Raw genomic sequence first — 14375 nt, 5'->3', positions numbered from 1 at the left:
AGAATCATGTCTGCTTCAGTGAAATTTCATATTTCTAAATTTCAGAGCATATAAGCCCAATTTACTCAGCCTCTCATCATAGCACAACCCACTCTTTCAGGGAGTAATTTAGTGAGCTTTTGCTGCACTGTCTCTGATACAAGTATTTCTTCCCTTAAATATGATGACCAGGACCATACACAGTATTCTAGATGTGCTCTCACCAAAGCCCTATACAATTGTAACAAGTCTTCTTTATTCTTGTACTCCAAATGCTTGGAGCCAAGAACAACATGCCATTTGCCTCTCTAATTGCTCGATGTACTTGCATGCGTTCCTTGTATGACCACGCCCAAGTCTCTTTGAGCATCAACAGTGACATTTCGCTCCTTTTAAAAGTATTCTGCTTTTCCGTTCTTCCAACCAAAGTGAATAACTTCACACATTATACTCCACCTGCCACCTTGTTGCCCACTTCCTTAACCTGTCTATATCTCCTTGCAGCCTCTTTGTGTCCTCCCCACAGCTTACTTTTCCACCTATCTTTGTATCAACAGCAAACTTAGTTAAATTACCCGGTCTCTTCACTGAAATCATTAATATAGATTGTAAATAGCGGAGGCCGCTGCACTGATCCTTGGGTTACTCCACTAGTCACAGTCTGCCGACTTGAAAATGACCCATTTATACCCACTCTCTACTTCTTGTTCGTTAACCAATCCTCTATCCCTGCATTACTCCCAATTTCATGAGTCCAATGCCTTTTGGAAATCACTATTAAATTTGTCAAACAGGATTTCCCTTTTGTGAAACAATTTTGACTTGTTCTAATCATACTGTGCTTTTTTAGGTGCATTGTTAAAACTTCTTGATAATGGATTCCAGCATTGCCCAATGACTGATGTTAGGCTAACTAGCCCGTAGTTCCCGGTTTTTTCTTCCTTCCTTTCTGAAAAGCGGTGATATATTTGTCAACTTCCAATCTGATGGAACTGTTCCTGAATCTAAGGAATTTTAAAAAATAATAGCTAGCACATCCACTATCTCTGAAACCATCTCTTACAGAACCCTAGAGTGTAGGCCATGGGTTCCCAGGGATTTGACAGATTTTAGTTTCTTGAGTTTCTCAAATACTTTTTCTCTGTTTGTATTCACTTCCTCACTCTTCTTAGCTCACAGGTTACCCTCTATTCCTGGTAAGCAACTTGCGTCTTCTACTGTGAAGACACACAAAAAATATTTGGTCAATAATTTTGCCATTTCCTCAGTTTCCATGATGATAATTTCTCCTGTTTCTGCTTCCAGGGGGCCAACGTTCACTTTAATTGCTCTGAATACTTACAAAAACTCTTACAATCTGTTTTTTGGTAAATTGCTCTCATTTTCTTTTTATTCACCTTTTTAGTATTCCTTTTCTGGTTTCTAAAATACTCCCAATACTGAGACTAATTATCTTTATTATTGTCACAAGTAGGCTTACATTAACTCCGCAATAAAGTTACTGTGAAACTCCCCTAGTCGCCACACTACGGCGCCTGTTCGGGTACACAGGGGGAGATTTCAGAATGTCCAATTCACATAACAAGCACGTCTTTCGGGACTTGTGGAGGAAACCCACGCAGACACAGGGAGAATGTGCAAACTCCACACAGGCAGTCACCCAAGCTCTGGCAATGTAAGGCAGCAGAGCTAACTATTCTGCCACCGTGCCGCCCTCATGGTGGGAACCAGACTTTCTGATGCTGATGTTTATAGATAATAAATAATGGCCCAGTACAATAAAGGCAATTCAGTGAGTTCCCGATCTCAATTGTGATATTGAAGGGTAGAAAGGGAACAAGTGTTGGGTGTCCCACATAGGGGTAAATAGCTCTGGGGCGTAATCATGCATCATAGATCAATCTCCTAGCAAGCACTTTAATAATAGCATTGAATGAGGTCTGGAAGCAGGTCCCTATCTATCTTCAGTACTAGGTAAGGTTACGTGGTGCAGTAGGGCAGAAGAATTCGAAGGCCAAAAAACCTTAATCAGAAAGGTAAGCAAATTTATTTTCTAATGTATAGTGCAAGTAAACTTGCAAAATTTCACGTACTGTTGAGACTCTAAGATGAAGGATTTAACTTGGACAGGAGTATAGTTCTGCTTCAAATTAGTTGACATTAGCTACATGCGAAAACCAAAATCCCACTGAAATGATTCAGTTTTAGGGATGCCTAAACAAACATGTACAGAATGACCTGCACTCAAAGAATTAAAACACTCATTTCACATAGGTCACACAGGTTTAACTCCCAACAGAGAGCAATGGCTTCATCTGCCAGTCAAATGTGGCATGATTTCAGCTATTCAGAGATCCTATTGTTTGCAGCCATTGCAGTTTAATTGACATTACTAGATTTGCATCATTTATCATTTTAAAAATATATTTGTTTATGTTTCCTTTCCCTCGTTTCCTTCAGCACGTCCCACGTCTGATTAACATAGACCTGGATTTTCACCAAGTTGGGACCACTCAGCAGCCCTTTAAAAATGACGGGCGTGTCCCAATTTTGGATCTCCAGTCCCCATTCCCGAGTTGTCTGATTTCTATGAGTACCTTTAAAGGATGCGGACTGGTTCCTGTCAAAAGCTGGCATCCAGCACTTCCAATCTGGTGGCTCAATTGCAGGGAAAGGCATATCCTTTTTCTCCAAAATGTTTCATGGCGTCGAGTCAAGAAGAGAAGTAATTCACGGCCTCCCATAAGAGTCATGAAGCCTATTCTGCATGAGGGGACCTTTTTAAAAAGTAAGTTATAAATGTCCGCCTCATGGCCCTGATGCCTCGTTATGCTACCCGTCCACTGCCTTGGCCCCTCATGTCCCCTATGCCCTTCCATCCACTCGCTATGATCCCTTATACCCTTATTATGAGCTTTCCATGTCCATTGCTCCACCAGACACTATAGAAAACCAACAAATCCTGTGGTGACAATAGGATATATTTTTAAAATTAAAAAATAATTAATTCATAACTTTCTACTATGGTAAAAAAAGTAATTCCACTAGAAGTCAATAAAAGTGCCAATCATCCAGACCCTTTAAAGTATCAAAACAAAAACCACAAATGCTTGAGCTTGTGTAATTAAGCAAGGTGAAATTGACTGCAGAGACCAGAGAGCCTGAACTGTCAATCAAGCAATATTTTCTCTGGGGGGCAGGTGTTTTAACAAGAGTAATGGCTGTCTTGACTCTCAGCCAGGGATACATAATGAGACTTGGCATTGGAAAAATGAGGGCTTTGCTGATGATTTGAATCAAATCTTGGATTCAGAAATACTCACCAGATTCTACTGGTATAAATGCACACTGCCCTCCAAGCTAGAATTTATAATTTGTACGTTTATTAGCCATCTGGTTTTGAACAGTCGTGTTTTGAAGCAGGCTGCCCAAAGTGTTTGTAAATGTAAAATAGACACAAATTTAAAATTTCAAGGGGGCAGCACGGTGGCACAGTGGGTTAGCCCTGCTGCCTCACGGCGCCGATATCCCAGGTTCGAAACCGGCTCTGGGTCACTGTCCGTGTGGAGTTTGCACATTCTCCCAGTGTCTGCATCGGTTTCGCCCCCACAACCCAAAGATGTGCAGGCTAGGTGGATTGGCCAGGCTAAATGGCCCCTTAATTGGAAAAAATGGGTACTCTAAATTTTTTTTTTAAATTTAAAAATAGCTTCTTTCATCAATTACTCTGTATCATGAGGTGGTAGTTGAGGTTATTAGGATTTTTCACTGAATTGTCATTAACAATTCAGTGAAAGGCGACAGCCACAGTTCTACCTTTATCTGTTCCTGAACTGGCAAAAGCTAGCGACACTAATATCAAGTAAGCTTACCTCTTAGAATATCTGTCTAATCACTAATTAATGACTTGAGAGGTTAAGTCCAGCACATGGTAGGAATCGAGGAAAGTTTATCAGGAAGATGGAGAAGACCAAGAAAAAGATAATCAAACAGAAGGCCAGGGAGTTGGAAATGCCAGATTTTGAGGGGGTCAAAAGTAAGCATGGAGCACTGTGAGGGAGCAGCAAGCAAATTATGACAGGAAGCAGCAGAGAGAATTACGAGAGGGGGGAAAGAGAGAGAGAGAGAGAGAGAGAGAAGGGTATCAGCTTAATGGGCCAAATTTTGACATGCTGGGGTGGGGTTGGGATCAGGTGCAATTTAGAACTCACGGTGCCAGAGGACCTCCCTGGATCCCTATACCTCCAGGGTGCACTTCATTTTTCAAAGTAAAGCCAGTGTGGAGGGAACAGGGAGCCTGGTCATCTCGAATTAACGTCCCATTCAGCACATTTAGGTGTTTGTTAAAGGGGGTGTGGAGGTCAGGATTGCAATTTTTTTAAGAGATTCCGGTAAACCCGAACAGCCTGTTGCACATTACTGCACAGCTGTTGGGTTCAAAACAAGGCAAAGTGAAAGTTTATAATTACATGAAAATTATTGGAACCTGGGACATCTTGCTACTGATCATGTGGTTGTATGAGAACAGTGCTGCCCATACAATCTGGCCCAATTTGTATGAATGAGACACATAACTGGCAGTAAGCAAACTCAATATGAAAGTTAGGGATTATAATCTACATTAATACAGAAAAAGTTAAACACAAAAACAAAACGTTCGTAAAGATCAAATACAAATGAAATGAAATGAAAATCACTTATTGTCACAAGTAGGCTTCAAATCAAGTTACTGTGAAAAGCCCCTAGTCGCCACATTCCGGCGCCTGTTCGGGGAGGCTGGTACGGGAATCGAATCGCGCTGCTGGCCTGCCTTGGTCTGCTTTCAAAGCCAGCGATTTAGCCCTGTGCTAAACCAGCCCCTATATATAATGACAAAATAAAGCTAGCTGGCAAGAAATGAAGGTTTGAAAATGAGTTAGGTAAGAACCAGAGATGAAGCTCACTGGAAGGGAACACCAGAAATAAAATACATTAATGGTTGCCACTGTAATTAATCATTACCCAGGGGACCAATAATTAGAAATATCTGACAATGTACCCTAACTGTAATTACCGAGGTAATAAATTATTTATTTTTGAGTAATGATGTCCAGTTACACGCGATAGATTGTCCAAGGTTTTTTTAAAAATTCATTTACGGGATGTGGGCTTCGTTGGTTAGGCCAGCATTTATTGCCCATCCCTAGATGCCCTTCAGAAGATGGTGGCGAGTTGCCTTCTTGAACCGTTGCAGTGCTCGAGGAGTAGAAACACCCACTGTGCTGTTAGGGAGGGAGTTCCAGGATGTTGCCCCAGCGACAGTGAAGGAGCGGCGATATATTTCCAAGTCAGGGTGGTGAGTGACTTGGAGGGGAATGTCCAGGTGTGGGATTGCCAGGTATCTGCTACTCTTGTCCTTCTAGATGGTAGTGGCCGTGGGTTTGGAAGGTGCTATCGGAGGAACTTTGGTGACTTACTGCAGTGCATCTTGTAGATGGTACACACGGCTACCACTGTTCGTCGGTGGTGGAGGGTTTAAATGTTTGTGGAAGGCGGAGTAATCAAGCAGACTGCGTTGTCCTGGATGGTGTTGAGTTTCTCGAGTGCTGTTGGAGCTAAACTCATCCAGGCAAGTGGAGAGTATTCCATTACACTCCTGACTTGTGCCTTGTTGATGTTGGACAGGCTTTGGATGGTCAGGAGGTGAGTTACTCGCCATAGGATTCCTAGCCTTTGACCTGCACCCGTAGCCACAGTATTAATATGGCTAATCCAGTTCAGTTTCTGATCAATGGTAACACCCAAGATGTTGATTAAGGGGGATTCAGCGATGGTAATTCCGTTGAATGTTAAGGGGTGGTGGTTAGATCCTCTCGTGTAGGAGATGGTCATTGCCTGGCACTTGTGTGGAGCGAATGTAACTTGTCACTTGTCAGCCCAAGCCAGGATATTGTCCACATCTTGCTGCATTTGGACATGGACTGCTTCATTATCTGAGGTGTTGCGAATGGAGCAAAATATTGTGCAGTCATCCACAAACATCCCCACTTCTGACCTTATGATGGAAGGGAGGTCATTGATGAAGCAGCTGAAGATTGTTGGGCCTAGGGCACTACCCTGAGGAACAATGATGTCTTGGAGCTGAGGTGATTGACCTCCAACCACCACAACCATCTTCCTTTGTGCCAGGTATGACTCCAACCAATGGAGAGTTTTCCCCGATTCCCATTGACTCCAGCTTAGCTAGGGCTCCATGATGCCATACTCGGTCAAATACTGCCTTGATGTGAAGGGTAGTCACTCTCACCTCACCTCTGGTATTCAGCTCTTTTGTCCATTTTTGTGAACCAAGACTGTAATGAGGTCAGGAGCTGAGTGACCCTGGAATAACCCAAACTGAGCGTCTGTGAGCAGGTTATTGCTGAGTAAGTGCCACTTGATAGCACTGTTGATGACTCCTTCCATCAGTTTGCTGATGATGATGATGACTGGCCAGGTTGGATTTGTCCTGTTTTTTGTGCACAAGATACCACTGGGCAATTTTCCACATTGCAATCTACTAACCTGACGCAATCTCGTTATTGCCCTTACTGGGCAGGAACCAGGCGAGCATATTTAAATGTGTCAGTTGCAGCAGGCTGGAAATAGCGGGAAATTCTCTGGAAATAGCAGGAGATGCACCGGGTGCAACATGACTGGAAAATCACCCTCAAATGTATTTAAGTCCTCTGACAATACAAAGCTGAATGAAAATGTAACTTGAGGATGACACATTTGCACTTTATTATGGGAAAACTTTAATTGTTACATGCTGACTAACTGTTTCATAGGTTTAAACAATAGAGATGGGTAGAGCCATCCCAGGGAAGACTCCCGACCTAGCCGCTCCAGCTCTGCATAAGCCCCAAACATCCTAGGAAAAGCCACTCTCAGCACCCTGTCGGCTATTGCTGGAAGGGTACTTACCTACCACATTGCCACCCCTTGGACTGCAAGGTGCCAGGTCCACACTCTGCAATACTTGCAATAATTCACACCAGTGGGACTCTCGGCTGGGGGGTGGCTGGAACATCCCAACTGGCTAATGGATGGCGCGTCTTGCCCATCAATGACTTGCAAAATAGCCGGGTCAGGGCGGGAAGCCTAACTGGGCTGTCAGGAAACCCTCTATGGTTGGCGGGGTGGGTAAGGAAACCTGCGACTGGTTTGCTGCCAGACTCGAATCTCAATTTTGCCCCATCATGGGATTCTCTGCCTGACTGAGATTCCCGATCTTAGCAGTGGCAAACAGAGAATCCTGACCTACACCTATGTTACTTTCCAATTCATATACTTGTGGTGGTTAGGTAATCCAACGTTATTCTATAATCCAGAAAATTCTGTAATCCCGAAATGACGGTCCCAAACCAGAGAGGTGGTAGTTTATTCGGAGTAGAAATTCTACTAGGGTCTTCGTTGATGTAGAATATCCACTTGGATGGGAGCACAATAAATGATTCAATCTTAGAATTGGTGTTAGAGAGAGGTTTTTTCCTAAATCTTAACTGCGCTTTGTGTGATGGACATAACGGGGCGTGTGAGGTGCGTTGGGTGTAGTGGGGGGTGGGGCGGGTAGAATCAATCTCAACATGTCCTTTCACAATCAGCACATCAATTTGAAATGGTTTGAAATGGTACATGTGCTCCGTTAGTTTATTCATTAGAAAATGTGTATCTCAGCAGTAATTAATGCAAATGAAAGACATTTGTGAATTATGCTATATCCTTGCTCCTTCTCTTAATTTGTGTACATATTTTTATATACCTCTATGAAATGCACAAATACTTAATGTTTCAAACTGTGTCACTCAAAATGTTTAAATGAAAGAACCATTGAACAATGTTGTGGTGTGGATTGCATGTGTGCCTACATTTATTTTTGACATTTTTAATAGTGCTACAATATATAAAAGTAATTATTTGAAAGATTTGAGCTGCAACTTGCAACAGAATTAAATATTTACTCTCACCCACAATCTCGAACCTGTATGTTATTATGCTTAAATCAGCATTTAGCATAACAGTTTGTTTGCAAAAAGAATTTTCCTGTTTATAAAAGGAATACATGGGAATGACACTGGGCTGTTAATACATTCATGTTGCTATGATAAATAGTTCAATTGCACAAAATGCTTGACACTCAAGACTACGGATCTCTCGTGAGTCGGTGTGGTATTTCTGTGTGCATCAGCAACTCCTCCCCCACCCCCCCCTCCTTTGAGGGCCATGACCCCTCTTGGGCTCTGCCCCTTGGCAGTGCCCCACCAACCTGGCACACTGGCAGTGTCAACCTGACACTGCCAGGATGCAAGGGTCCAGTGGCCTGCCCTGTCCCCAACCATCTGGGGCTCCAATGGTCTCCGAGCCCCCTGGCGTGGCCAGCACATCTGGTTTCCATTTCTGGAAACTAGTATTGATTAATGCCGAACTCACACTGCGCCGGCGGTGCTGGAAGCCTGGAGAATCTGGCTGGGCGTATTTAAATTAGTTTAAACACTTATTTAAATATGTGATTGTTTTGAGTGCTCTTTTGAGCACCACGCTCCGTTCGGTGCCCGGCACGAATCCCATTTAGCGGAAGGTCCACCGCACACAATAGTGTTTAGAATTGCACCCCACAAGTCAATTATCACAAGAAACCTTTGGTGCAATTTTTTTCAATGCAATTCCATAAGAGTAAGATAAACATTAATGCTAAGATAAGAGTAAGAAGAGCGGACACGTTAGGTCTCACTGGTCCCATTTAAAAGTTTATCTGGAAGTTAACATTCTCAGTATAAACTGAAATCTGATATATTAAGCACCACATTCTTTTTGAGTATATTACATCAAAACTTACTCCCACGCGATTTCCAGCTGAAGTTTAATGGTGCCGAGGTCAGTAATATCCACAATCATTATCTGAGGGTGTGCAGAGAAGAAATCTGCACTTTCACAAATCACTGTTCCAACCAAAACAGTCATCAGCCCTTTCATCTCAGCAACCTATGGAGAGAAGATACTATTTACAAGTCTGAATCAGATAAATAAGATCATAAAAGACAAGAATTGTTTTAATTTACATACAACAAATACGGGCGAGCAGAAGTTGTACACATATCTCCCCATTTAAAGTGCGTTCCACCAGCGTGTTCTTGTTGTTCTGTGGCTGGTAAAGAGTAAGGGCATTCCCCAATAGCTGCCATCATTTTCATTTTACCAAAGAGCAGGCTGAGTCTTTTTTAAAAACAAATTTCTGCTTTGCTTCCTCTCCCAACATTCCAGCTCTCTGCCTCGCACTCCCGCTCGCCACATCACCCAAACCCTCTTGTTCGCCAAAACAACTGAACACTGTGCCTTCCCCGACACTCCCCTTTGGTATCTCGCCCCGACGGCCGCACCCCGACTCGCTGCCATGCTCCAACACTTACCCCCCTCGCCCCCACACTTCCCCCCTTGCCCCGACACTTCTTCCCCCCTCGCTCTGACACTTCCTCCCCTCTCGCTCCAACACTTCCTGCCCCCCTCACCCCGACACTTCTTCCCCCCGACACTTCCTCACCCCTTGGCCCGACACTTCCTCACCCCCCTCGTCCCGACACTTTCTCACCCCCCTCGCCCCTGTCATGATATTCAGGTGAACATCATAGCACATACATACATACATAATGATGGACAGATCAACGGACCAATCAACACACACAACACGACAGCCAATCACAGACAAGAGCATTCACAGTACAAAACAGGGAACACGACACTTCCTGGGCACTCGAGCAGGAGACGGCTCAGGGCACAGACCTCATTGCCAGCCACTCAGACATTCACCATGTGCTGAGTACCAGAGATTCACCATGTGCTGAGTACCAGAGTTTACTATGTTAATAGTTGATTGAAATAAAACTGCGTTGTACCATTCGCAACCGTGTTGGTTCGTCTGTGTATCAGAGTACCCAACACTTCATGATACCAGGAGTGATTTGATACCTACACACAAATCTGCTTTCCTGCGCCATGGACACCGTCAACACACCGCAGCCGTTGCAAGTCGCTGGGAACCTCGGCGTAAATTGGCAGCTGTTCAAACAGCGCTTCCAGCTCTTTCTGGAGGCCAACGAAAAAGAGAGCGCCTCGGACACCAGAATGATCGCCATCCTCCTCACCACCACGCCATCCATGTCTACAACTCCCTGGTGTTCGCGGAAGGCGAGGACAAATCCAAATACAAGACGGTACTTCTCAAGCTTGACCAACACTTCAAAGTCGAGGTCAACGAGAGCTTCGAGAGGTATGTCTTCCAGCAGCGCCTGCAAGGTAAGGATGAGCTCTTTCAGTCATTCCTTACGCATCTCCGCATCCTCACGCAGTCCTGCGGTTACGACACCACCTCAGATTCCATGATCCGGGACCAGATCGTTGTTGGGGTCGCCTCGGGCACCTTACGCCAGCAGCTTTTAAAAATAAAAGGCCTCACCTTAGCCTCCACAATCGAAGACTGTATCCTGCCCGAAAAAGCGACTAGCCGCTATGCCCAGTTTCAGGCGACCGAATCGGCGCGGCGGGGGTCCTACACGGCCGGATCGGCGAGCCAGGTGCCCCGCGAGGCCGAACGGGTCCAGGCGATCGAGTTCCTCCCGGCCCGCGGCCCGGTCGAGGGCGGCCATTTCACGCGCTTTTCGAGGCCTCCCGCGCTTGTGCGCGCCAAAACCTACGGCAACACTGAGGGACGTGATGCGCAGGCCCGCTCGACGCAAGACCGAACTGCGCATTCGCAGTGGCGCAACGAATGCCATGACGTCACGACGTGCAGCAACTGTGGAGCTGCACATTTAAAGCGGCAATGTCCCGCAAGAACCCGACAATGCCTACGCTGTGGCAAGGTGGGCCACTATGCTGCTTACTGTCGGGCAGCTCAACCTGTCGATCTTCCACAACTCCGACAACCTCGCAGGGACGTGCGGACCATTCAGCCTCCCCATTACGAATCGTGCCCAGACGACATCCAGACCGGTGACACAGATGACCGAGAAGCCTTCCGTGTTGCGGTCATTGATGGGAACTGAGTCAACACGATCAATCCGGGTGATGAATGGTGTGCCACCCTGATGGTCAACCGATCGCCGATAACTTTCCGCCTGGACACTGGCGCCTCCGCCAACCTCATAGCATGGTCAGCCTTCTACGCCATGAAGGTCAGACCACCAATTCGGCCGTCCCGGTGCAGGATGGTCGACTACAACGGGAACGTCATCCTGGCTATGGGATCCTGCCAACTCCAGGTGACACACAAAACACACGGCCACACTCTCGTTCGAGATAGTCGGCTCATCGAAGGATTCCCTGCTAGGCGCACAGGCATGCAAGGCTCTCCACCTCGTGCAACGAGTCCACTCTCTCTCTCCAGATGGCACGTCTGACTTCCCGGATGCAGACTTCAACGCACAGCTCCAATCGCTCCTCGCCCACAACCAGGAGGCATTCGAGGGCATGGGAACACTGCCATACACCTACAGAATTCGGCTCAAACCAGACGCCACCCCGGTCATTCACGCACCTCGCAGAGTCCCTGCGCCACTCAAAGACCGCCTCAAGCAGCAGCTGCAGGATCTCTAGGACCTAGGGGTCCTATCCAGGGTCACGGAGCCCACACCGTGGGTCAGCTCCATGGTGTGTGTCAAGAAGTCCTCCGGCGAGCTCCGGATCTGTATTGACCCAAAAGACCTCAATAACAATATTAGGAGGGAACATTACCCCATACCCAAACAGGAAGTGATCACGAGCGAAATGGCCCAGGCGAAAATATTTACGAAACTGGATGCCTCTAAAGGTTTTTGACAAATCCAACTCGATCCGCCCAGCCGAAAGCTGTGCACCTTCAACACCCCTTTCGGCAGGTTCTGCTACAACCGAATGCCGTTTGGCATCATCTCGGCATCGGAGGTCTTTCATAGGATCATGGAGCAGATGATGGAAGGCATCGAAGGAGTGCGCGTATACGTGGACGACGTCATCATCTGGTCCACCACACCACAGGAGCACATCTATCGTCTCCAACGCGTCTTTGCACGCATACGTGAAAACGGCCTGCGCCTCAACCGAGCCAAGTGTTCTTTCGGCCAAACCGAGCTGAAGTTCCTGGGGGACCACATTTCCCGGTCAGGGGTCCGTCCGGATGCAGACAAGGTGAGCGCCATCACAGCCATGCCGCAGCCGGCAGACAAGAAAGCAGTGCTACGCTTCCTAGGCATGGTCAACTTCCTGGGGAAGTTCATTCCCAACCTTGCCTCCCACACGACAGCTCTGCGCCACCTCGTCAAAAGGTCCACGGAGTTCCAGTGGCAGCACACACACCAGCAGGAATGGGAGGTGCTCAAACTCAAGCTCACCACTGCACCGGTATTGGCATTTTTCGACACGTCTCGTGCCACTCAAATCTCGACTGATGCCAGCCAGTCCGGCATTGGGGCAGTGCTCCTGCAGCGGGATGACACTGCGTCATGGGCCCCGGTCGCCTATGCATCGCGGGCCATGACCCCCACAGAGCAGCGCTAGGCGCAGATCGAAAAGGAGTGCCTGGGCTTGCTAACCGGTTTAGACAAGTTCCATGACTATGTGTATGGTCTTCCCCGGTTCACTGTTGAAACTGACCACCGACCCCTGGTCAGCATCATAAACAAGGACCCGAACGAGATGACCCCTCGCCTCCAGCGCATCCTACTTAAACTTAGGAGGTACAACCTCCAGGTCTACACCCCAGGGAATGACCTTATCATTGCGGATGCCCTGTCTAGAGCAGTGAGCACGCCGCCAGATTCGGAGGGGTTCGTATGTCAGGTTGAGGCGCAGGTGCCCTTCACATCGGCAAATATGCCAGCTGACGACTCCAGTCTGGCCCGTATTCGCCGAGAGACCGCGGCCGACCCCCTTCTACAACATGTGATGCGCCACATGACGGGAGGGTGGCTCAAAGGGCAGTGCCTGCAGTTCTACAATGTCCGAGACGACCTGGCCGTCATTGATGGTGTCCTTCTGAAGCTGGACCGGATTGTAATTCCGCACAGCACGCACAAGCTGGTTCTCGACCAACTACACAAAGGCCACCTGGGGTCGAGAAGTGCAGGCGGAGGGCCCGAGAGGCGGTATACTGGCCGGGCATCAGTGATGATATTGCCAATATGGTGCTCAACTGCCCCACCTGTCAAAGGTTTCAGCCGGCGCAACCTCCTGAAACGCTTCTGCCCCATGAGCTTGTGACGTCCCCCTGGACGAAGGTGGGTGTGGACCTCTTTCACGCGCTCGGCAGGGATTATGTCATCATCGTTGACTACTTCTCCAACTACCCAGAGGTCATACGCCTGCACGATTTGGATTGGATAGGATTGGATTTGTTTATTGTCACGTGTACAGAGGTACAGTGAAAAGTATTTTTCTGCGAGCAGCTCAACAGATCCTTAAGTACATGAGAAGAAAAGGGAATAAAAGAAAATACATAATAGGGCAACACAACATATACAATGTAACTACAAAAGCACTGGCATCGGATGAAGCATACAGGGTGTAGTGTTAATGAAGTCAGTCCGTAAGAGGGTCATTTAGGAGTCTGGTGACAGTGGGGAAGAAGCTGTTTTTGAGTCTGTCTGATTTGATGTCGTCCGCTGTCATAAGGGTCTGCAAAGACACCTTCGCTCGCCACGGCATTCCGATGACTGTCATGTCGGACAATGGGCCCTGTTTCGCCAGCCAGGAATGGTCATCGTTTGCTGCCTCACATGGCTTCACACACGTGACGTCTAGCCCTCTGCACCCCCAGTCCAATGGAAAGGCGGAGAAGGGCGTTCACATTGTCAAGCGGCTCCTCTGCAAGGCTGCTGCTGCCGGCTGCTGGCCTATCGCTCGGCCCCACTAGCCACTGGTCGCTCACCAGCCCAGCTGTTGATGGGTCGCGCCCTCAGGACCACTGTGCATTCCATTCTGGCACCCACAATCGACCATGCTCCGGTACTGCACAGGATGCAACTGCAGCGCGGTCGCCAGAAGAGGTCATATGACACACGGGTAACTGATCTTCCCACCCTGGCCCCTGGAGACGAAGTCCGCATCCACCTACCAGAAGGTGGCTGGTCAGCACCTGCCGAAGTTCTCCGACGCGTGGCTCCCCGCTCGTTCCTGGTTCGCATGCCTGATGGATCCGTTCGTCAGCGCAATCGCCGGGCTCTTCGCCTGCTTCCACGCTCACTACGAGACCTTACACTGACACCGTGCCCTCCTGTTGTTCCTGAAATCGACTTCGTGGAGCTGCCTGCTACCATGCCCCTTCCATCGTCGCCCGTGGCCAGGCCCGTTCCTCAGCCAGTGGTTCCAGACCTACCCTTGAGGCGGCCAACCCGAATTCGTCGCCC

General features: G+C 47.6%; 1 protein-coding gene across 5 annotated transcripts in view; it reads right to left on the bottom strand.

Moving 5' to 3' along the window:
* ripor3 (RIPOR family member 3) overlaps positions 1-14375 on the bottom strand; it is a 412703-nt gene that overhangs the window by 124480 nt on the left and 273848 nt on the right. For all 5 annotated transcript variants that reach the window (XM_072514737.1, XM_072514735.1, XM_072514736.1 and 2 more), the window contains exon 11: positions 8837-8982. In XM_072514737.1, the coding sequence (XP_072370838.1) occupies positions 8837-8982 (146 nt within the window). The remainder of the gene's footprint in view (positions 1-8836; positions 8983-14375) is intronic.

Source organism: Scyliorhinus torazame, chromosome 8 (assembly GCF_047496885.1).
Source record: "Scyliorhinus torazame isolate Kashiwa2021f chromosome 8, sScyTor2.1, whole genome shotgun sequence".
NCBI lineage: Eukaryota > Metazoa > Chordata > Chondrichthyes > Carcharhiniformes > Scyliorhinidae > Scyliorhinus > Scyliorhinus torazame.
This window is presented reverse-complemented; position numbering and strand designations above follow the sequence as displayed.